Raw genomic sequence first — 24424 nt, 5'->3', positions numbered from 1 at the left:
TCCCAGCCTGGTGCAGGTCTACAATTTTGTTTCTGGTGTCCTTTGACAGCTCTTTGGTCTTGGTCATAGTGGAATTTGGAGTGTGACTGTTTGAGGTTGTGGACAGGTGTCTTTTATACTGATAACAAGTTCAAACAGGTGCCATTAATACAGGTAACGAGTGGAGGACAGAGGAGCCTCTTAAAGAAGAAGTTACAGGTCTGTGAGAGCCAGAAATCTTGCTTGTTTGTAGGTGACCAAATACTTATTTTCCACCATAATTTGCAAATGAATTCATAAAAAATCTTACAATGTGATTTTCTGGATTTTTTTCCCTCATTTTGTCTGTCATAGTTGAAGTGTACATATGATGAAAATTACAGGCCTCTCTCATCTTTTTAAGTGGGAGAACTTGCACAATTGGTGGCTGACTAAATACTTTTTTGCCCCACTGTATATACTGGAACACAGCTGTAGACTGGCAGAGCTATAGGACTATATACTGGAACACAGCTGTAGACTGGCAGAACTATAGGACCATATACTGGAACACAGCTGTAGACTGGCAGAGCTATAGGACTATATACTGGAACACAGCTGTAGACTGGCAGAGCTATAGGACTATATACTGGAACACAGCTGTAGACTGGCAGAGCTATAGGACTATATACTGGAACACAGCTGTAGACTGGCAGAGCTATAGGACTATATACTGGAACACAGCTGTAGACTGGCAGAGCTATAGGACTATATACTGGAACACAGCTGTAGACTGGCAGAGCTATAGGACTTTAAACTGGAACACAGCTGTAGACTGGCAGAACTATAGGACTATATACTGGAACACAGCTGTAGACTGGCAGAGCTATAGGACTATATACTGGAACACAGCTGTAGACTGGCAGAGCTATAGGACTATATACTGGAACACAGCTGTAGACTGGCAGAGCTATAGGACTATATACTGGAACACAGCTGTAGACTGGCAGAGCTATATGACTATATACTGGAACACAGCTGTAGACTGGCAGAGCTATAGGACTATATACTGGAACACAGCTGTAGACTGGCAGAGCTATAGGACTATATACTGGAACACAGCTGTAGACTGGCAGAGCTATAGGACTATATACTGGAACACAGCTGTAGACTGGCAGAGCTATAGGACTATATACTGGAACACAGCTGTAGACTGGCAGAGCTATAGGACTATATACTGGAACACAGCTGTAGACTGGCAGAGCTGTCGGACTATATACTGGAACACAGCTGTAGACTGGCAGAGCTATAGGACTATATACTGGAACACAGCTGTAGACTGGCAGAGCTGTCGGACTATACTGTCCTGCCAAGTCTATGTGTGGGTTCATCATTTTACATTTTATTTTAGGCATTTAGCAGACACTCTTACAGAGCGATTTATAGAAGGAATTAGGGTTAAGTGCACATCAAATTAATTTTGCACCTAGTTGTCTCGAGATTCGAATCAGCATCTTTTCGGTTGCTGGCCCAAAGCTCTTAACAACTAGGCTACCTGCCACCCTACACAGTTCATTGGAATTGTTTATGTTACAGTTTAATTCACAACCCATCTTTCATTTTCCCTCCTACAGAAATAGACGAAGACCGTCTTCCTAACCAGTTATACAAGGTAATCAACTGTGTACTTCATATGGAATGCATCTATAGAGAAATCATTAGTAACTACAACCCATGGACAAATGAATATCTTCTGGCCTGCTTACCTTATTAATGTTGACATGTTGTTGCAGGCAGCCCTGTTGAACTCTCCCAGGCAGAGGAGGAAGGGAGCAAGAGGCACGCCCACCATGAAAGGTGAGGTCATATAGCTTACGAATTGTAGAGAAGGTAACACATAAGCATCATGTGTGCATCAACATAGTCATTTATTAAGATTGGCTCTTATTTATTTAATAAACATGGGGTTATTGCAGTGTGACTTTCTTCAGTTTAATAATATGTTAGTCCGCCCAAAGTTCTGATTGTGTCCTCTCATTTTGCACTCTCTTCACTTCCTAAACAGAACAAATAAGAGAGTGGGCTAAGTTGAGCCACCCTTGTTTCTAGGAAACCATGCACAAAATTAATGATTTGACCAAATATTTAGGAAGAGGCCATAATTTCGTGAAATCTGTGAAGTAAAAAAACAAGTTAGGTCCAAAAAACAGATTTTCACCTAGTCAAATTAAAAGTTTTAACATTTAAATGTAACCTTTATTTAGGCAAGTCAGTTAAGAACAAATTCTTATTTATAATGACGGCCTACACCGGCGAGACCCGGTTTCATTTTAGGGTATCTGAGGAGTAAATAGAAACGTATTTTGACTTGGTGAAACAAAGATTAGGGGTAGATTTTCAGATTCCTTTCTCTGCATGTTGAACGAGTGGATTACTCAAATCGATGGCACCAACTAAACAGACCTTTTGGGATATAAAGAAGGATTTTATCTAATCAAATGACACTACATGGTATAGCTGGGACCCTTTGGATGACAAATCAGAGGAAGATTTTCAAAAAGTAAGTGAATATTTAATCGTTATTTGTGAATATAAGACACTTATATGTACCTAAAGGTTTAATGTCCATCATTTTTATGATTATTTATTTGAATTGCACACCCTCCAGTGTCACCGGAAGTTGTCCCACTAGCGAGACGCCTATCCCTAATTAAACTCTGTACTTGTTTTAAAGTCACCATTGGCCCCATGGTGAAATCCCTGAGCAGTTTCCTTCCTCACCGGCAACTGAGTTAGGAAGAACGCCTGTATCTTTGTAGTGACTGGGTGTATTGATGCAACATCCTTAGTGTAATTAATAACTTCCTCATGCTCAAAGGGATATTAAATGTCTGCTTTTTTTTACCCATCTACCAATAGGTGCCCTTCTTTGCGAGGCATTGGTCATGGCTTTTTGGTTGAATCTGTGTTTGAAATGACTTGCTCGACTGAAGGACCTTACAGATAATTGTATGTGTGGGGTACAGAGATGAAGTAGTCATTCAAACGTCATGTTTGAGTCCATGCAACTTATTATGTCTTGTTTAAGCACATTTTTTTACTCCTGAACTTATTTAGGCTTGCCATAAAAAAGGGGTTGAATAGTTAATGACCCAAGACATTTCAGCTTTTCATTTTTAATTAATTTGTAAGAATTCCGAAAAACATAATTCCACTTTAGAATGATGCGGTATTGTGTGTAAGCCAATGAACCCAATTTAATCCCTTTAAAATTCAGGCTGTAACATAACAAAATGTGTGAAAAGTCAAGCGGTGTGAATACTTCCTGAAGGTGCTGTAGGACTCTCCTGGACAAATGATCAAAGAAACGAACACAACAGTCCGAACAAAGGGTTCAGAAAAGGTTCTTCTGCAGAAGGAGAATGGTATTTTGGTTCCAGTTTTATCTCAGCGTGTTAAGGAGTCTATGATCTGTTTCGGAATAGAGTGGGAAGTGAATAGATCTTGGCCACGTTATCATCAGAGAAACTAACAGTAGGGAAACTAACAGTAGGGAAACTAACAGTAGGGAAACTAACAGTAGGGAAACTAACAGTAGGGAAGAGTTGGGTAAGTTGAGCCATTTTTGTACATTCAGCATTACTCCGTCAAGGGAAATATCGTATTATTTTTAACAAAGAGACAGTATCTACATATATTTCAGGATGTTGTGTATCCCTGAAAATAATCAGAATTCAGGTAAGCACTACAGATATGGGGTAAGTTGAGCCACGGAACACGATAAATTAAGCCGTCTACACATTTCTTTACTGAATGAAAAATCACCACTACCTTTTTCAAACCACGTCCATTTTTATTTTCCAAACAAAATTCAACACAATCACAATCGCTTTCTTGTCTTTAAATAATTTTAAGCGTATTTTAACAGAGGCTTAACACATAACAAACACTTTGTACTTTTTGTGACACTTTTAATGGCTAGGATAGGACAAAACTGAGCAATACTAACCTGAATGAGTGAAAATAAGGAAGCCTGTACAGAATAAATATATTCCAAAACAAGAATCCTGTTTGCAACAAGGCACTGAAGTAAAACTGAAAAAAAATTGCAAAAAAAATCACTTTATGTCCTGAATACAAAGTGTAATGTTTGGGGCAAATCCAACAGAACACATTACTGAGAACCACTCTTCATATTTCCAAGCATGGTTGTGGCTGCATCATGTTAAGGGTATGCTTGTAAATGTTAAGGACTGGGAAGATTTTCAGAATAAAAATAAACAAAATGGAGCTAAACACAGGTCAAATCCTAGAGTAAAACCTTGTTCAGTCTGCTTTCCATCAGACACTGGTCGATGAATTCACCTTTCAGCAGGACAACAACCTAAAACACAAGGCCAAATATACACTGGAGTTGCTTACCAAGAAGACAGTGAATGTCCTGAGTGGCCTAGTTACAGTTTTTACTTAAATCTACTTGACAATCTATGGCAAGACCTGAAAATGGTTGTCTAGCAATGATTAACAACCAATTTGACAGAGCTTGAAGAATTTTTTAAAGAATAATGGGCAAATGATGCAAAATCCAGGTGTGGAAAGCTTTGATAAATTTACCTAGAAAGACTGCTGTAATCGCTGCCAAAGGTGCTTCTACAAACTATTGATTGAATACTTATGTGAATGAGATATTTTTGTATTTAATTTTCAATAAATGTGCTAAACAAAAATAAAACATGTTTTCACTTTGTCATTATGGGGTATTTTGTGTAGATGGGTGAGAAGAAAAAGTATTTAATCAATTTTGAATTCAGGCTGTAACACAACAAAGTGTGGAATACGTCCAGTGGTATGAATACTTTCTGAAGGCACTGTAGGTATTGTTGGGGTTCGTTTCCTTGTTCCTTGTCAATCATTGGCTCATCAGTGAAATTAGCATTATGACAATATCTTTAATTAAAACATTCAAAACCCTTTTTTAATGCAATTGCAGACAGAAGTTGACAACAGGAACATAACGCATGTTTCCCAGTAAGTTCTGCATAAAAGGTCCCAAGTTGTTTTAGTAAACCCAAAGTCCAGCCCTAGTGATGTCACTGCCTACGTCATTGTCTTCTACTCCTGAGACCAAAACCATGCCTACTCAACACTAAAACTGTTGTTTATATAGCTATCTAAAAGCTTAGCAGTAAATGTCCAAGTTGATTTGTAGTGGAATGTCTGACTAGTCTCCTATCTCTTACACGCCCCTGCAGAGTTTTGTCTTTACAGTCACACATTTCTCAGACAGTTTCTTTATAAGAGGCAGTGAGCCTAGAAAAGTACTGTGAAACAATATTAAACCTCATAATGTATATATATATTGTTAATCTTTAGTCTAGGACCCTTTAAATGTAAGCAGGGAGGTGTCTTATAACCCCTCCCCGTCTATTAATACAACATGAGCATAATCAATTATTATAATAAATCACACATTTGGTACAGCCCCTATCATGACCCCTAGGTGAGCCTCTAAAGGTATAATCAATCAACACATTCATCGCTCACACAATAATATGGGCTAAGTCACTTCCATTACATTACAAGCAGCTTCAACTCTAATGAACGCGCTTGAGAAGGCTGTGTTACAGCAAGACGGTGAAGAGTTCATGTGTTCATATTGGCGTACTGTACAGTACATTGACTCCTACACCTTTATTTGTGTATTTCCCTTCCCTCTCTACCTCTCTCACATTCTCCCTCCCTCCCTGCAGAGTTGCAGTTCATGGTAGAACACCACCTGTACAAGCAGCAGCACGGTATGAAAAGAGTTTATACCTTATTGTTTGCTTGCACAGGACACCGTGACACCAGAATAGAATACACTGCAACTTTATTCTCCGTAGGCTACAGGGAACAACATACATTTGTCTTCTGCATATTTTTTTTCAACACAATATATAGGTGGAGATGATGAGTGTTCCTCAGAGAGCTGTCTGTCAGACAGACCCAGCCCGGACACTCTGCCCACCGGAGAGGAGCTGGAGCTACCAGAGGACGAGGAGGCCTGGGGAACCGGCGACAATGTCACTGCGGAGGCCTTCGAGAAGCTGCGCTGCCAGATGGAGGGTAAGGGTGGAGGGAGTAAAAAAGGGAGAGGGGTTGGGAGAGAGGGGTGGGCGATAGATGGGTGGAAGAGAGAGACCTGGGCAGAGGGGACAGGCAGTCGGGGGGTGCGGTAGGAGAGTAAGAGGTAGATAATAAATAGGAAAAGGAAATGCAGTCCTGGCATGCCAGCAGTGCTGACCTCTTACCGTGCCAACTGCTTTAAATTCAGTAGTAAAATGAACCCTCGAGCTGTGCTCAGATTCCCTGCTGTGGCTGATTCTGTGGCTGGATGGATCCAGGTTTACTGTATATACAGTTGAAGTTGGAAGTTTACATACACCTTAGCCAAATACATCTAAACTCAGTTTTTCCACAATTCCTGACATTTAATCTGAGGAAAAATTCCCTGTCTTAGGTCAGTTAGGATCACCACTTTATATTAAGAATGTGAAATGTCAGAATAGTAGTAGAGAGAATTATCTATTTCAACTTATATTTCTTTCATCACATTCCCAGTGGGTCAGAAGTTTACCTACTCTCAATTAGTATCTAGTAGCATTGCCTTTAAATTGTTTAACTTGGGTCAAACGTTTTGGGTAGCCTTCCACAAGCTTCCCACAATAAGTTGGGTGAATTTTGGCCCATTCCTCCTGACAGAGCTGGTGTAACTGAGTCAGGTATGTAGGCCTCCTTGCTCGCACACACTTTTTCAGTTCTGCCCACACATTTTCTATAGGATTGAGGTCAGGGCTTTGTGATGGCCACTCCAATACCTTGACTTAGTTGTCCTGAAGCCATTTTGCCACAACTTTGGAAGTATGCTTGGGGTCATTGTCCATTTGGAAGACCCATTTGTGACCAAGCTTTAACTTCCTGACTGTCTTGAGATGTTGCTTCAATATATCCACATACTTTTCCTACCTCATGATGCCATTTATTTTGTGAATTGCACCAGTCCCTCCTGCAGCAAAGCACCCCCACAACATGATGCTGCCACCCACGTTCTTCACGGTTGGGATGGTGTTCTTCAGCTTGCAAGCCTCCCCCTTTTTCCTCCAAACACAACAATGGTCATTATGGCCAAACGGTCCTATTGTTGTTTCATCAGACCAGAGGACATTTCTCCAAAAAGTACAATCTTTGTCCACATGTGCAGTTGCAAACCGTAGTCTTGCTTTTTATGGCGGTTTTGGAGCAGTGGCTTCTTCCTTGCTGAGTGGCCTTTCAGGTTATGTCGATATAGGACTCATTTTGCTGTGGATATAGATACTTTTGTACCTGTTTCCTCCAGGATCTTCACAAGGTCCTTTGCTATTGTTCTGGGATTGATTTGCACTTTTCGCACCAAAGTACGTTCATCTCTAGGAGACAGAACGCGTCTCCTTCCTGAGTGTTATGACGGCTGCGAAGTATGATTCCCAATCAGAGACACCGATAGACAGCTGCCTCTGATTGAGAACCATACTCGGCCAAAAACAAAGAAATAGACAACATAGAATTCCCACCCCAAATCACACCCACCCTGACCTAACCAAATAGAGAAATAAAACGTCTCTCTAAGGTCAGGGCGTGACACACAGTCAACTTAGTGCATGTAAACTTTTGACCCACTGGAATTATAAGTGAAATACTTTGTCTGTAAACAATTGTTGGAAAAGTTACTTGTGTAATGCACGAAGTAGATGTCCTAACCGACTTGACAAAATTATAGTTTGTTAACAAGAAATGTGTGGAGTGGTTGAAAAACTAGTTTTAATGACTCCAACCTAAGTGTTTGTAAACCTCGGATTCAACTGTATGTAGGTTGCAATACTGCCTCAATATTGGTGCCTTTGATACTATGCTGGGTCTCGCAAAGACACACTATGTTTTTGTCCCATAGTCCAATTTAGTATAGACTATTGAAAATCAGAATGGAAAAATGTATTAAACGGCAACGTCTAGAAAGAAATGAGAACCAGTGGATGAAAATAATCAATGGGAAAGGGAAAAGAGTACACTTAGTCAGTTGCACAACTGAATCCATTAAACCGAAATGTGTCTTCCGCATTTAACCCAACCCCATCTGAATCATTACCATCAATAGTCAACTTTGGACTTTTAAAAATATCAACCTTTAAAACTCACTCAGCATCAGTAATAACATTGACTGATGAGACAAAGAGGTGATTCTCCCCTCAATACAATAAGAACAGGTTTGGAACTGGAACAATGGAACTGGAACAAGGGAATTGGAATTAGAACTATATTCCAAAAAGTCATTACCATACTGTTCTTGGATTGCATCTCCGTCACTCGGTTGTGTTGTTGCCATGGTTATCAGCGTTCTACAGACGCCGCAGCATATTGAATTCTGACTGATGGTTAATGCCAAGACTTTCTGTACTGGGCTAATGGCTGTTTCCTCTGGAATTATGATGACATTGCTAACATAGACAAATCATTTGTAGAAAATAACTTTGCCATTATTGTGATGTCGTCAAGTTTACTTTAGAGAGATGGCAATGTTGCCATGAGCTAGTAACGTTTGTTAGAAAAAGTTAGCAATGCTAACGTTGGCTAGCTAAAATGTATGTGCTCTCCCCTCAATATTAGCTAGCTAGCTAAAGTTAAACTGCATCTAAAGTCAATCTGGGGACATCACAATGATGACAAAAAAATGTTTTACCTACAAATGTTTTGCCTCCTTTTGAAATGTCATTGTGTTTCTAAGCCACAGTAATGCACTTTAGACACATTTTTTATCAGCACCAATTGAGACTGCATTGAGTAGAATGCTTGGTTGAGCATCAGTCCTAAAACGAACGTTCAAAACAATATTGTGAAGAACCATGCAACCCATTAATAAAAATGGTAAAGAGGTCAATGGAACTCAACCAAAACAATGTAAATGCCATGGAAACGTGTGTCGGAAAGATGCCGTGGGTGAAAGATCCCGAATCTCCTCATTGCCGCCAAGTGAAATGTGCCTACATTTTACCTATCGATTATGTGCATTTCACATAGACCCCTTGACTTTTTTCACATTTTGTTTTACGTAACAGCCTTATTCTAAAATGTATTTAAAAGTGTTTTTTCCCTCATCAATCTACACACAATACCCCATAATGACAAATCAAAAATAGTGTTTTAGAAATTTTTGCAAATGTTACATTTACATAAGTATAGGGTCTGAATACTTTCCGAATGCACTGTATATCTCACACGGTCAAGATATTTAAGCCTCCACATAGCCACTAATTCCAACATATCCATGATATTCGGGATTTCCTTAAAAGTGCATGAAGGTGATAGTTTGTAGTGTGATTTCCTTTACGGTCCATTGAGGTATTTAAAACAGTATTATAATCTCCCACCATAATAATAGTCTTGTATTGCTTGTAGGTTTGATCATTATTTGCACCGGTATAGATTAATGAGCCATATCTGTTTATGATTCAATTACATATTTAAAATCATCCATCTACCTTGCGGATCTGTTTGGACAATTTGCACATTCGGATCAAAATTATTGTTAATTAATATCATCATCCCTTTTGAGTTACTTTGCCCATGGGAGAAGTATATTTCGCCCCCCCCCAGTCCTTTTTCTACACTTTTTTCTACACAACTTCATCTAAAATTGTTGAATGAGTTTCCTGTAAGCAATAGATATTATATTCCTTCTCTTTTAGCCAGGTAAATACTGATTGTCTTTTCATATTATCTGCTAGGCCATTACAATTATAACTGGCGATACTTATTTCACCATTTACCATAATGAGACACAAGTTTCAATTCTATTTATCATAATAAACTCAGCAAAAAAAGAAACGTCTCTTTTTCAGGACCCTGTCTTTCAAAGATAATTCGTAAAAATCCAAATAACTTCACAGATCTTTACTGTAAAGGGTTTAAACACTGTTTCCCATACCTGTTCAATGACCCATAAACAATTAATGAACATGCACCTGTGGAACGGTCGTTAAGACACTAACAGCTTACAGACGGTAGGCAATTAAGGTCACAGTTATGAAAACTTAGGATACTAAAGAGGACTTTCTACTGACTCTGAAAAACACCAAAAGAAAGATGCCCAGAGTCCCTGCTCATCTGAGTGAATGTGCCTTAAGCATGCTGCAAGGAGGCATCAGGACTGCAGATGTGGCCAGGGCAATAAATTGCAATGTCCGTACTGTGAGACAAGACAGCGCTAGAGGGAGACAAAACGGACAGCTGATCGTCCTCGCAGTGGCAGACCACATGTAACTACACCTGCACAGGATCGGTACATCCGAACAGCACACCTACGGGACAGGTACAGGATGGCAACGACAACTGCCCGAGTTACACCAGGAATGCACAATGCCTCCATCAGTGCTCAGACTGTGCGCAATAGGCTGAGAGAGGCTGGACTGAGGGCTTGTAGGCCTGCTGTAAGGCAGGTCCTCACCAGACATCACAGGCAACAACGTTGCCTATGGGCACAAACCCACCATCGCTGGACCAGGCAGGACTGGAAAAAAGTGCTCTTCACTGACGAGTCGCGGTTTTGTCTCACCAGGGGTGATGGTCGGATTTGCGTTTATCGTCGAAGGAATGAACGTTACACCGAAACCTGTACTCTGGAGCGGGATCGATTTGGAGGTGGAGGGTCCGTCATGGTCTGGGGCGGTGTGTCACAGCATCATTGGACTGAGCTTGTTGTCATTGCAGGCAATCTCAACGCTGTGCGTTACAGGGAAGACATCCTCCTCCCTCATGTGGTACCCTTCCTGCAGGCTCATCCTGACATGACCCTCCAGCATGACAATGCTACCAGCCATACTGCTCGTTCTGTGCGTGATTTCCTGCAAGACAGGAATGTCAGTGTTCTGCCATGGCCAGCGAAGAGCCCGGATCCCAATCCCATTGAGCACATCAGGGACCTGTTGGATCGGAGGGTGAGGGCTAGGGCCATTCCCCCCAGAAATGACCGGGAATGTGCATGTGTCAGCATATGGTCTCACAAGGGGTCTGAGGATCTCATCTCGGTACCTAATGGCAGTCAGGCTACCTCTGGCGAGCACATGGAGGGCTGTGCGGCCCCCCAAATAAATGCCACCCCACACCATGACTGACCCACTGCCAAACCGGTCATGCTGGAGGATGTTGCAGGCAGCAGAACGTTCTCCACGGCGTCTCCAGACTCTGTCACGTCTGTCACGTGCTCATGTGCTCAGTGTGAACCTGCTTTCATCTGTGAAGAGCACAGGGCGCCAGTGGCGAATTTGCCAATCTTGGTGTTCTCTGGCAAATGCCAAACGTCCTGCACGGTGTTGGGCTGTAAGCACAACCCCCACCTGTGGACGTCGGGCCCTCATACCACCCTCATGGAGTCTGTTTCTGACCGTTTGAGCAGACACATGCACATTTGTGGCCTGCTGGAGGTCATTTTGCAGGGCTCTGGCAGTGCTCCTCCTTGCACAAAGGCGGAGGTAGCGGTCCTGCTGCTGGGTTGTTGCCCTCCTACGGCCTCCTCCACGTCTCCTGATGTACTGGCCTGTCTCCTGGTAGCGCCTCCATGCTCTGAACACTACGCTGACAGACACAGCAAACCTTCTTGCCACAGCTCGCATTGATGTGCCATCCTGGATGAGCTGCACTACCTGAGCCACTTGTGTGGGTTATAGACTCCGTCTCATGCTACCACTAGAGTGAAAGCACCGCCAGCATTCAAAAGTGACCAAAACATCAGCCAGGAAGCATAGGAACTGAGAAGTGGTCTGTGTTCACCACCTGCAGAACCACTCCTTTATTGGGGGTGTCTTGCTAATTGCCTATAATTTCCACCTTTTGTCTATTCCATTTGCACAACAGCATGTGAAATTTATTGTCAATCAGTGTTGCTTCCAAAGTGGACAGTTTGATTTCACAGAAGTGTGATTGACTTGGAGTTACATTGTGTTGTTTAAGTGTTCCCTTTATTTTTTTGAGCAGTGTATATAGATGTAAGAAAATATGTATATATAAAAAAATCTTGGATATCTTAATTTACACAATTAACGAATAATATGCTTAATATTGTAGGCAGTTACCTATAACCAGGATTGACCATCCAACATTTATATTTCTGACAAGCAATTAGTATTTTAGCAAACAATTACTGTGATTCATCCTATATTGTCCCTAACATCATTACCCCATAGCAACAGATGTGGGATACATACACACATACACATACAAACGATCCCATTCCCCCACAAACAACCACAAGCTCAGATGGTCAACAGTAGTTCCATCCCCGAGCCCAACTCAAGAAAGGACTTGATGTGCGAATGTATATACAGTTACAGCTGTTTGAGAAGGCATGCAAATTTGAGCAAAATTATTTACATACTTCTCCTGAAACACACTGGTCCCCAGTTCTGACCATTTTCCCAAGATTCTCTGTGAAGTCAGACCTTTGATTATTCTGTGCCACCAGGGCCACAATAATTTTCTCCCTCTCTGAATGTCCGACTGTGACCCCTTCCCCATGGGTTACTGCAGCTAGTGTTGTCAGCACAGCTACTGCCTGGGTGGGGGCACCCCACCGGGACTCCCACCGGCTAGGTACAAGGTCATCAAGGTTCTCATTAGCAGCTTTGAGCAATTCCTGGTATATTATGCTCTCCCATCAGGGGGCTTTGGCTTTGTAGGACCAACCCTGCCAGGTAGGCTCAGAGTCTAGAGGGGGCGGTGCTGCTTTAGTTGGTCTCTGACTGCATTCATTTTTCTGTCTTGGCTGTGTACAGGCTACTTACAGTAGACCCATAAAACAGATAAGGACTTCTCCTTAGTGTATGGATCGCTCAGGTGGGTGTCTAGGCTATAGGGTTGGGGACCATTCCATCATGATAGGACAATAAATAAATAAACTATATTTATAATCTATTTTAAAATGTATATCTCATATCTGTACAGAATTGAAATCACTCCTACAACCCCTGCTCGCAGACACACATATCTAATATGTTAGTCACCACATTGTGGGCCTGTTACAATACATCAATCATGACGGATTTAAAGAATATCCACTTTGATTTGTTGAATCAATCCGGCGCCATTCTTCACAGTCTGTTTTCCATTGACCTGCTAACCACATCTATTCTGTAAAGGACACTTTGTGCGTTTCCAGCAGAGTTTTCGCGGGACAGTCTATCAGACGCTGCAGGGGGACATGAGTGCTCCCTCTCCAAGGAAGAAGTGGGATGTTCCACCGTCCCCATGGCAGCAACATCATCATCACAACAAAAACAACACACACAAGCAGGTAGGTGGAGCCCCTGCACCCATGGCAGACAGTAGTGTTACACTATCCTAATCCCTTTGATATAATCAATGGCAATCTTTAGAATTCAGCCAGACAGTGTTTATTTTCATCTGTTAAACTATTTAACGATTTGGCTTCATTTTGCATAATAATGAAGCTAGCATCTGTAATAGTGCTTCGATCACGTAGCTTCAGAACACAGCAACTTTTTGCAATACGCCTGCAATAGTTTGAATGTGTGCCAACAATGGAGCATTTTTTATAACCTATTGCATACTGACTCTAAAATTTTACGTGTATCAACATTTTAAAGACATGTTTAATTAAAAAATGTCAAAGAAATACTGTAGGAATAAGCTCACAAGCTCTCAAATATCTATCTTGATCTCACTGATTTATCTCTCTCCATCTTTCTATCTTTCTATCCCTCTCTCCCTCTTTCTCTCCCTGCGTGTGTGCATATGTGTCCAATATTTCAACCACAGACACAAAATCTGCATCCGTAGTGAGTCCAGAGGAGAAGAACACAAAGAAACCCAGCCAGGAAAAAGAAGACAAATAGAACCATGGAACAGCCTCCACACCAACCTGTGTGTGTCCCAAATGGATCCCTATTCCCACAGGGCTCTGGTCAAAAATAGTGCACTATGTAGGGAATAGGTTGCCATTTGGGACCTGAGTGTTCAGTCAATAACTACAGACAACAGACAGACAAGTGATCATCCTTTTGATAAACAGACACACTGTAGATACGGAGACATCAGGATATATGTCCGGCCAGGTGCTATACCGTGCAGGTGGAGAGATGACTAGGCGTTTATTTATGATCTGAGTCCATTATACAGTTCATTGTTTCTATTGCTTTACTCATTTGATTGCCCCTACTAATCTGTAACTAATTGTCTAATGTTCCAAACCAGGACAGGAAATATTTGGCTATTTTTCATGACAGTTTTTGGTTTGTTGTAACAACCTAGCACTCACATGTCTAATATGGCCCCTGTATAATACTCATGAATCCAAAAATTGTCTCAAGATTATTCTAAGATTGATTTGATGTTTTAGACATTCCGTCCAGGACTCTTGAAGGAACTAGACCTCGATGGGCCAAAAGAGACTCTCATAAACAACAACAAGAACAGCATTTAGTCCTTATTCATATTTGTGCCACGACACATTGTCTATTTTTAAGAGTCACAGAGCAGTATCACTGCATCACTTAGGGCACATCATTCCTCATATAGTGCACTACCTTTGACCAGAGCCAAGTGGAGTAGTGTACTACTGTATTATTGGGGACACGGTGCTTATTTGGGAGGCATCCTGGGAATCATCAATGATCCAATCTGGAGCTGTGATCAGAGTCTGTTTTGAGTCTCCGTCTATTTGAGTCTCTGAAGTCTCCATGACATATCTGATTAAGGGACCAATTCATTGGACAGGACTCTGGGTGAAATTTGACCTTTTAAAAACTAAAACAACATTTATTTACGTGTCTATTGACATACCAGTCATGCATAGTACAACTTTAGTACTACACACACCTTAGTGCTGTACTCCCCCCAGTACATCATTCAGAGTTTTTATTTCACTACCAGTATATAAGTATATCGTATTGTTTTCTGTACCATAACAACGTCCAGAAGCATATGTAACTTATTTTATCTTTGGTAATTATATTTGTTTTCCACTAGTTCAATCCCATACTCTGCTTCACTGATGTGACATTAGGGTCCTGATTGGGTGACATTTTAGACCTAATATTCGTCAGTGTCATCATATCATTTTGATGACAGATTAGGCGTGTTACTTCAATGTACTGTATGTATAGTACACAGCAAATGAATGACATGTCAATCTAGAGAGGTCTACTGAATTAGACAGGTGTAAGGATTTCAACATAAAAGTAATATACTTACAGTCATGTGTTCCTACGTTTTATGTACGGGTGGTCCCGGGAATCTGACCCACAATTATATTCTGCTTTTAGAAAGTTTTCCAGTTATTTAGCATTGAACACTCTACATTTGTTAAAAACATTATCTTGTAATTAATTTTCAATGTATGAACACCATAAATGATTGTGTATTTATTTAATTTTATTAATGATAAATTACGGTACATCAAATCCATCTATATCTGTATTTTAGTTCAACTTTGTTTGACCTGGTAATGATTACATATGTAATAAATTTAAAAAATGGTTTGCTACAATAAAGTGTTGAAATTGGACAAACGTTTGTGTTTACTTCTTTAAACAAAACATATTATTCCAATCATAATCCATGCTATAATTAAGCAATAAGGCCCAAGGGGGTGTGGTATATGGCCAATATAACACGGCTAAGGGTTGTTCTTAGGCAAGAACGCAAAGCGGAGTGACTGGATTCAGCCCTTAGCCGTGGTATATTGGCTATATACCACAAACCCCTGAGGTGCCTTATTGCTATTATAAACTGGTTACCAGTGTGATTAAAGCAGGAAAAATAAATGTTTTGTCATACCCGTGGTATACGGTCTGATATACCACGGCTGTCAGCCAATCAGCACTCAGGGCTCGAACCGCCCAATTTATAATCCATTTTAATTCATGCCAAGAACTACCCATAGTAGGCCAACAATACGGCTCTGACTTTAGTGTTGCATCACTGACCTATAATGTTGAGTAAGTAAGGTTGACTTATAACAAAACCCTATTATCAATTATTCAATCGACGTGGTGCTGCGAGCATAAAACACATAAATATTTCACAACGTGACCAGTTTTCACCCAATGCATTTCATAATACCACTGTAGCCTGGTTCAATCTTCCTCCCCACAGTTTTGGCTCCTCCTACTGGAGGACCAGTGAACGGGACTATGCTGAAGGATTGGACTGATATCTCAGCCTGGTCCCAGATCTGCAGTGCTTCGTTCAACTCTTCTGACTATTACTGTCTGTCATGCCTTTGATGTGCTGTGTCCATATTAGGACGGCCTCAGAATCACAACATTAAAGATATAAGACTTGTACAGTATGGCAGTTCTGGGTTGCCTGATGCTCTATGACCGTGCCATCCTGAAATATGAAACTGCCATCCTAGAAGTAATTTGTGCTGGTGTGAAAATGAGGGGCGTTGTACAAAACAATTGAATCAGTGATTGGATTGTCTCAAACCAATCTAACCAATCAGAGTATCAAAGTTGATACAGTCATCATGTAGGCCGGCTCTGGCCCAACCCACCGGTTTCTGGAACCAATCAGAATGATCAGAATGTGTCCGCATTCTACAAAACTTAAGGGAGGCAAGCAAATCAAGACTCATCGTGGAGAAGAAACACTAGTTTGGCCATAGATGGGTCGCCAGGCTATGTTCCTGGCTGATAGTCAGAAGATTAGCTAATGATCTGGGACATTGGCTACTGATATCCTGTATGTTCAGTATAGTTCACGATTCCAATTCTTTGGATTCAAAGAAAGCAGATGAAGAATTAGATAAATAATCACTCTTCAACATCTCCTTAGTGATAAAGGGTAGAATATAAAGCACATCAACATCTATCTCAGTGGTACGGGTAGAATATAAAGCACATCAACAGCTCAGTGGTACGGGTAGAATATAAAGCACATCAACATCTATCTCAGTGGTACGGGTAGAATATAAAGCACTTCAACATCTCCTCAGTGGTACGGGTAGAATATATAGCACATCAACATCTCAGTGGTACGGGTAGAATATAAAGCACATCAACATCTCAGTGGTACGGGTAGAATATAAAGCACATCAACAGCTCAGTGGTACGGGTAGAATATAAAGCACATCAACATCTCAGTGGTACGGGTAGAATATAAAGCACATCAACATCTCAGTGGTACGGGTAGAATATAAAGCACATCAACATCTCAGTGGTACGGGTAGAATATAAAGCACATCAACATCTATCTCAGTGGTACGGGTAGAATATAAAGCACATCAACATCTCAGTGGTAAGGGTAGAATATAAAGCACTTCAACATCTCCTCAGTGGTACGGGTAGAATATAAAGAAGTAGAAAACTCTTTGTCTTGTACTTTACATCAACAACAACAGTCACATGATTACGTCGTACATCTTCCACATGATAAGGCCAGCCTTTCACTGCTGGCACCTTTGACATTACCCATCTATTCCATGTAACATACATGCTACCCCATGTTACCCATGATACATGATCTTTGCTAAGTTTCTCCATGAACGTTTTCCTAACTGGTTAAACAAGCAAGCCACCGTAAAAACATATATTGGAATTAGCATATAACATGACCAGCATGTTTTGGTAATCTTCATTAAATTACTATAATTTACACATGGTTGGATAGATTACTTTCTAAATGTAATCAGTTACAGTTACTAGTTACCTGTCCAAAATTGTAATCAGTAACTTAACTTTTGGATACCCAAACTCAGTTTCAGTTACTTTTGGATTACTTTCCCCTTAACTCAGTAACATAATCTGATTACTTTCAGTTACTTTTGGATTACTTTCCCCTTAACTCAGTAACATAATCTGATTACTTTCAGTTACTTTTGGATTACTTTCCCCTCCACTCAGTAATGTCAACTGATTACTTTCCCCTTAAGAGACATCAGAAGAATATGAAAATGATCCATAAAACCAGGTGGAACAAACTTAAACTGGAACCTTTTTTCAGTGCTGAATCGAATGTCATTGAGAAAACAGAAAGGTGGCGTACTGTATTCTTTCCCAAACATCCTTTCTGAATTTAAAAGTAATTGAAGAAGTAATCATCTAGTTTTTCTAAAGTATTTGTAATCCATTTACAATATTTTATCTGGAAAAGTAGCTGATTACAGTTACATTTTAGTATTATTATCAGATTACATGTAAATGATTACATGTCAACAGTTACTCCCCAACCCTCCGTTTACATATCGTTTACATAGGCATCATACTACATGAGAAGCCTATCTACTGTTGAGCATCATTAGAAGGGGACTGCAGCAGTTGTTCAGAGAGCTCATTGTCTTCACCAGCCGACGGCTCCTTCGACACGATCTGATCCAAGAGCCCTGAGAGGGGAAGAGGATTCAAATATATTTAGTATGATTATAGTATGATAGTAAGATAGTATGATGGTATGATAGCAGTGTGCATGATAGCATGATGGTATGATAGCATGATAGTATGATGGTATGATAGCAGGATGGTATGATAGTATGATGGTATGATAGCAGTGTGCATGATAGCATGATGGTATGATAGCAGGATGGTATGATGGTATGATAGCATGATGGCATGATGGCATGATGGCATGATATCATGATAGTATGATAGCATGATGGTTTGATAGCATGATAGCATGATAGTATGATAGCATGATAGCATGATGGGTTGATAGCATGATGGTATGATGGTGATGGTCGTTGCTGTAAATGAGAACGTGTTCTCAGTCAACTTACCTGGTAAAATAACAGATTAAATAAATAAATAAATAATGATAGCATGATTGCTCGATAGCATGATGGTATGATAACATGATAGCATGATAGTCTGATAGTTTGATTGAAATACAATAGGTTGGAAAGAAAACCATATCTACAGTATATTCATCCTGATCTTGTCCATTTACACTGATCGAAATCAGTTCATAATGCTTCTTTTCATCATCTAAACCTGGCTGAAAATGTGGGCATAATCAGAATGTGGACATGATCCAGACACAAGATGGATGTTAGTACCAGGTATAAACATGGCATACTGTATGTCTGTTCATCTCCTTGATATCTCCTCAATCATTTTGGAAATCAAAGAGAGACACTGGCTGCGCCCCAAATGGATCCCTATTCCCTATATAGTGAACTATGGGCCCTGGTCGAAAGTAGTGTACTGCATAGGAATAGGGTGTCTTTTGGGATGCACCCACTGAGTATTCATAGAGCCAAGCCAAGGGGTGAGCAATCAATCATACACTGCGACAGCTGGTGTCGGGATTCCAGCCAAGCGTCAAAACACCACCCCAACCAGCCATGCCTGTGTAACAGTATAACTTTAGACCGTTCCCTCGCCCCGACCCGGGCGCGAACCAGGGACCCTCTGGACACATCAACAACAGTCACCCACGAAGCATCGTTACCCATCGCTCCACAAAAGCCGCGGCCCTTGCAGGGCAAGGGGAACCACTACTTCAAGGTCTCAAAGCGAGTGACGTAACCGATTGAAACGCTATTAGCGCGCACTACCGCTAACTAGCTAGCCATTTCACATCCGTTACACCTGGCATGGTAAGATTGCCCACCTCTGGGCTACAACAAGGTGTTAATAGAAGTCTGTCACATTACCATTGGAGCCGCTCTCCTTCCATTTGAACTTGTTGTCTTCTGTGTGTCGTGTCCAGGTGGATCTGAAGCTGACCAGTTCTGAGGTGATGTGAGACAAGCTCCACTGTAGTCCTCTGGAACTCTCCTTCCACAGATTACTGGAAAAACGACAAAAAAATGCATCACACCTGAGTCAAACACATATGTCAAATGTAATTGGGGTTGTGCTTTTGGAACTATTCCATTGGTTCCATTGTACAGCAGCCCAAGTGTTTGAAAGTATTTGTCGTGTGTAGGCACAAGTTAAGAAACCAACTAGCTAACTAATGTCTCGGCTGGGGTTCTAGTCTCATAAACATGCTTTGAGTGCCACCTATGTCGATTGCAGGGGTCCGGTGGGCCTGGGTTGTCTTCCACCAGGGGAATGACTATCTTCTCAGCCACGTCAGTCAGTAGGGAGAAGGTAGGGTCTACTATGAAGTCTATGAAACCTGCGCACAAAAACACTATTGTTAGCTATATACTATGAAAAAAATTGCTACGTAGTATGAAAATGTATGCACTTACAAGTGGCTCTGGATAAGGGCGTCTGCTAAATGACTAACATGTATGTCTAATAATACTAATATTATACATTATGTAACAACTCTGTTTTTTATATGTTAAAGATCACATCTTCATGCACAACCTGCATATGTGCTTTAGACAGTATGGTTTTGCGTACACATTGTCCAAAGTATATCAAATGAGAGCATATATATTGATTGTTGATGATGACTCAGGGATGACTCAGTGATGACTCAAATGGATGACTCAGTGATGACCATGTGCAGTAATGTCTTATAATTTGCCTATTTGTGACTCTGCGACCAGGGTGCTGTTCCGATCACACAGTGGAGAGAAGGGAAGACCAAGCTCTGCCTCTCTGTCACCCTCAGAGAGACAGAAAGAGAGAAAAAAATGTTTCAAAGACAATCAACAACAATGAGCAAGATAATCCAGGACCGACACAGTACACAAGACGATCCAAGACCGACACAGTACACAAGACGATACAGGACCAACACAGTACACAAGACGATACAGGACCAACACAGTACCAAAGACTATCTAAAACTGAAACAGTCAAGAAAACCCTGTACCTAGTTGTATGTTCCTCCATGGGTCCTACCTGTCTGAAGAACTCGTCCATGAGGGCTTTGGTCCAGCGAGAGTGTAGACTCCAGGGCTTAGAGGGGTGGCTGATGTCTGCAGTGTGCAGTAGTAGGGACAGCGCTTTTGGTTTGTCTATGCTGTTGACCACAGGAAACAAATGACCACGAGTGACTGCTGGATATGGACCAGAACAGAACTTGAGCTTCTTTGGCTGTCATGTTAATCATTGGAGTCAATGGGAGAATTACACAGCACATTCATTTTAAGTTGTGAAAAATAAATTGCTCTTCAAATAATAACAGGAAATCCATCAATATGTCAAAAAAAATATGATGACATTTAATATAGTACCTTTCTCACAATGTGCTATCTAGTAGGCCTACAGTTAATTTGATCATTATTTGTTGCTGAGAATTTCCCTGCATGGCAGGAAATGCAAACTTGTAGTATATTTGAGGATTAAAAAGTATTCTAAAGTTTGTCATTTCCACTTAAAAATGTCAGACTTGACTTGCTCCTAACGAAAATTATATCAACCCATACATTCATTATAATCCACATAATACTTCACATTTCCTGTTGCTGCAGAATTATTTTCCTGCTGTAGCAAATTGTCTCAAATTAAGATCCTACATCTGTACCAACAAATTCTACATCTCGGTTGATGATGTGACCTGGGTAAAGTGTGGAGCAGCACGTACCCTTCATGCTGCTGCAGACACCCCTTCATGGCTTTGACCTGGACAAGGTGAGACGACATGTCTGTAGCCAACACCATCTCTATCACCAGCGCTCGCAGCTCCCTGTCACACACACAGAAACACACCCATCTAACCTTTCCAGACTGCCCTTTCACACACAAACGCATAAACACACCCATCTAACCTTTCCAGACTGTCCTGATGGGTTTCCCTGTTCCCATGGTAACATAGATTTGTGCTGCTCAAAGCAGAGTTGAGGTTGGGTTTGTCTGTCTGTCTGTCTGTCTGTCTGTCTGTCTGTCTGTCTGTCTGTCTGTCTGTCTGTCTGTCTGTCTGTCTGTCTGTCTGTCTGTCTGTCTGTCTGTCTGTCTGTCTGTCTGTCTGTCTGTCTGTCTGTCTGTCTGTCTGTCTGTCTGTCTCACAGCATATTGATATAGTACATCTCTCCTACATCCACTGTTCTCTGGAGAGGTTCGTGAAGATGTTGGATTGGTCGTCCTGTAGAAGATGGAACGCAGCACTGATGTGATGGCTCTCCTGGACTGACCGGTCGTTGTAGATCATAGCAAAGTCTGACCTACACAAAACACACAGATGAAAAACAATCATGAAGTAATAGCTAGATTGGTTCTACTACAATGATCGGGCTTTAGCTAAATCATCTGACTACTGTTGTCATCCCTTAGCTTTAACCCTAATCCTACAGATCTGGGACCAGGGTATAATTTGTCCTTTGTCTTACAGAAACATGTATAGCATGACAATGACAGTCAGAGGGGTTGGCTAAAGCACATACAGTGCATTCGGAAAGTATTCAGACCCCTTGACTTTTTCCACATTTTGTTACGTTACAACCTTATTTAGAATAAGATTAAATGCAAAAAAATCCTCAGCAATCTACACACAATAGCCCAAAATGACAAAGCAAAAGCAGTTTTTTGTACATTCTTGCAAATGTATTAAAGATAAAAAAAGGAAATACCTTATTTACATAAGTATTCAGACCCTTTGCTATGAGACTCGAAATTGAGCTCAGATGCAACCTGTTTCCATTGACCATCCTTGAGATGTTTTTGCAACTGGACTGGAGTCCACCTGTGGTAAATTCAATTAATTTGGAAAGGCACACACCTGTCTATATAAGGTAGCACAGTTGACAGTGCATGTCAGAGCAAAACCCAAGCTCTGAGGTCAAAGGAATTGACAAATCTTAAATGGAAGAAGTTTGGAACCACCAAGACTCTTCCTAGAGCTGGCCACCCGGCCAATCTGAGCAATTGAAGTACCAGGGCCTTGGTCAGGAAGGTAACCAAGAACCCGATGGTCACTGATAGAGCTCGAGAGTTCCTCTGTGGAGATGGGAGAACCTTTCAGAAGGACAACCATCTCTGAAGCACTCCACCAATCAGGCATTTATGGTAGAGTGGCCAGACGGAAGCCACTCCTCATTCAAAGGCACAAGAAGACTCGAGGCTGTAATCGCTGCCAAATGTGCTTCAACAAAGTACTGAGCAAAGGGTTTGAATACTTATGTGAATGTAATATTTCCGTTTTTCATTTTTAATAAATTAGCAAACATTTTGAAAAACCTGTTTTTGCTTTGTCACATTTGGGTATTGTGTGCAGATTGATGAGTGGAAAGAAAGAATTTAATCAATTTTAGAATAAGGCTGTAACATAACAAAATGCTGAAAAAGGCAAGGGGTCTGAATACTTTCCGAGGCACTGTACATAGATGACCAGGCTCATATGTATAGAGACAGCACCATATAGTGAGACTCTGAGTGGTGGAACTGGAAGAAAGAGATGTGGTAATGAGAGAAGAGAACAGATGGACATAAATGACTCAGGAGAAAGGAGCAGGAGCAAGTTAATTGAGTCACATCCATTATCAAGCCCCCTGTCGAAAGTAATTTGCATACATGTTTACTAGGCACTTAGAAATGGATAATAAACAGATATCAGCGCTACACCGTAAATGGGACTCCCCGTAGGGATAAACACTGCATAGAAAACTTAGGCAAGTGCAAAAAAAGGAGATATTTAATTGTCAATGTTTTGGATGTACAACACATTTTCAAGACTGCAGCAACAGCTTAGTTGTGTTTTTAGGATTCATCTGCTTCCATTTGCAAGCAGAACAAAAAGAGCATATATGTAATTCTGTTGTAACAGTATAATGAGGAAATGCGATGCAATGCAACTGAATAATCCCAATGGAGGTGCCCAAGATTCAGGAGTAAAAATAACATTTTACTGGGGAGTAAAAATGCCTGAAATCAAAATAAAACATGAAGCTTTGCACGCACACACACACACACACACACACACACACACACACACACACACACACACACACACACACACACACACACACACACACACACACACACACACACACACACACACACACACACACACACACACACACACACACACACACACACACACACGTCAAATCAAATCAACATTTATTGGTAAGTATACAGATTTGCAGATGTTATCTCAGGTACAGTGAAATGCTTGTGTTTCTATCTCCAACAGTGCAGTAATATCTAGCAGTACAACAACAATACACACATCATCCACAAGTAAAAAAATATCTGAAATATCAGAACGGAATATACAGTTGAAGACAGAAGTTTACATACACTTAGGTTGGAGTAATTAAAACTACTTTATCAACCACTCCACAATTTTCTTGTTAACAAACCATCTTTTCCGCAAGTCGGTTAGGACATCTACTTTGTTCATGACACAAGTCATTTTTCCAACAATTGTTTACAGATAGATTATTTCACTTATAATTCACTGTATCACAATTCTAGTGTGTCAAAAGTTTACACTAAATTGACTGTGCCTTTAAACAGCTTGGAAAATTCCAGAAAATGATGTCATGGCTTTAGAAGCTTCTGATAAGCTATTGACAATTGGAGGTGTATCTGTGGATGTA

At 40.8% G+C, this 24424-nt stretch overlaps 2 protein-coding genes across 5 annotated transcripts in view; one reads left to right on the top strand and one right to left on the bottom strand.

Moving 5' to 3' along the window:
• Window positions 1–24424, top strand: part of LOC139536326 (protein phosphatase 1 regulatory subunit 1A-like) — a 119529-nt gene that overhangs the window by 32955 nt on the left and 62150 nt on the right. Inside the window, exons 3-8 of one of the 4 annotated variants that reach the window (XM_071336767.1) lie at window positions 1593–1630; window positions 1752–1815; window positions 5709–5753; window positions 5899–6063; window positions 13161–13315; window positions 13801–15551. In XM_071336767.1, the coding sequence (XP_071192868.1) occupies window positions 1593–1630; window positions 1752–1815; window positions 5709–5753; window positions 5899–6063; window positions 13161–13315; window positions 13801–13821 (488 nt within the window). In that variant the 3' untranslated portion in view covers window positions 13822–15551. Of the gene's footprint in view, window positions 1–1592; window positions 1631–1751; window positions 1816–5708; window positions 5754–5898; window positions 6064–13160; window positions 13316–13800; window positions 15552–24424 lie in introns of those variants that run through there. The other 3 variants (XM_071336765.1, XM_071336766.1, XM_071336769.1) reach the window with 3 other exon arrangements.
• LOC139536325 (dual specificity calcium/calmodulin-dependent 3',5'-cyclic nucleotide phosphodiesterase 1B-like) overlaps window positions 14764–24424 on the bottom strand; it is a 31152-nt gene continuing 21491 nt past the window's right edge. The window contains exons 8-14 of the mRNA XM_071336764.1: window positions 21923–22048; window positions 21472–21573; window positions 20787–20907; window positions 20467–20548; window positions 19989–20106; window positions 19637–19773; window positions 14764–18367 (exon numbers count right to left, since the gene is read on the bottom strand). Coding sequence (XP_071192865.1) covers window positions 18267–18367; window positions 19637–19773; window positions 19989–20106; window positions 20467–20548; window positions 20787–20907; window positions 21472–21573; window positions 21923–22048 — 787 coding nt within the window. The 3' untranslated portion in view covers window positions 14764–18266. The remainder of the gene's footprint in view (window positions 18368–19636; window positions 19774–19988; window positions 20107–20466; window positions 20549–20786; window positions 20908–21471; window positions 21574–21922; window positions 22049–24424) is intronic.

This window comes from Salvelinus alpinus, chromosome 12 (assembly GCF_045679555.1).
Source record: "Salvelinus alpinus chromosome 12, SLU_Salpinus.1, whole genome shotgun sequence".
Lineage (NCBI taxonomy): Eukaryota > Metazoa > Chordata > Actinopteri > Salmoniformes > Salmonidae > Salvelinus > Salvelinus alpinus.
The sequence above is the reverse complement of the archived record's forward strand: the minus strand, read 5'-3'. Positions and strand labels throughout refer to the sequence as shown.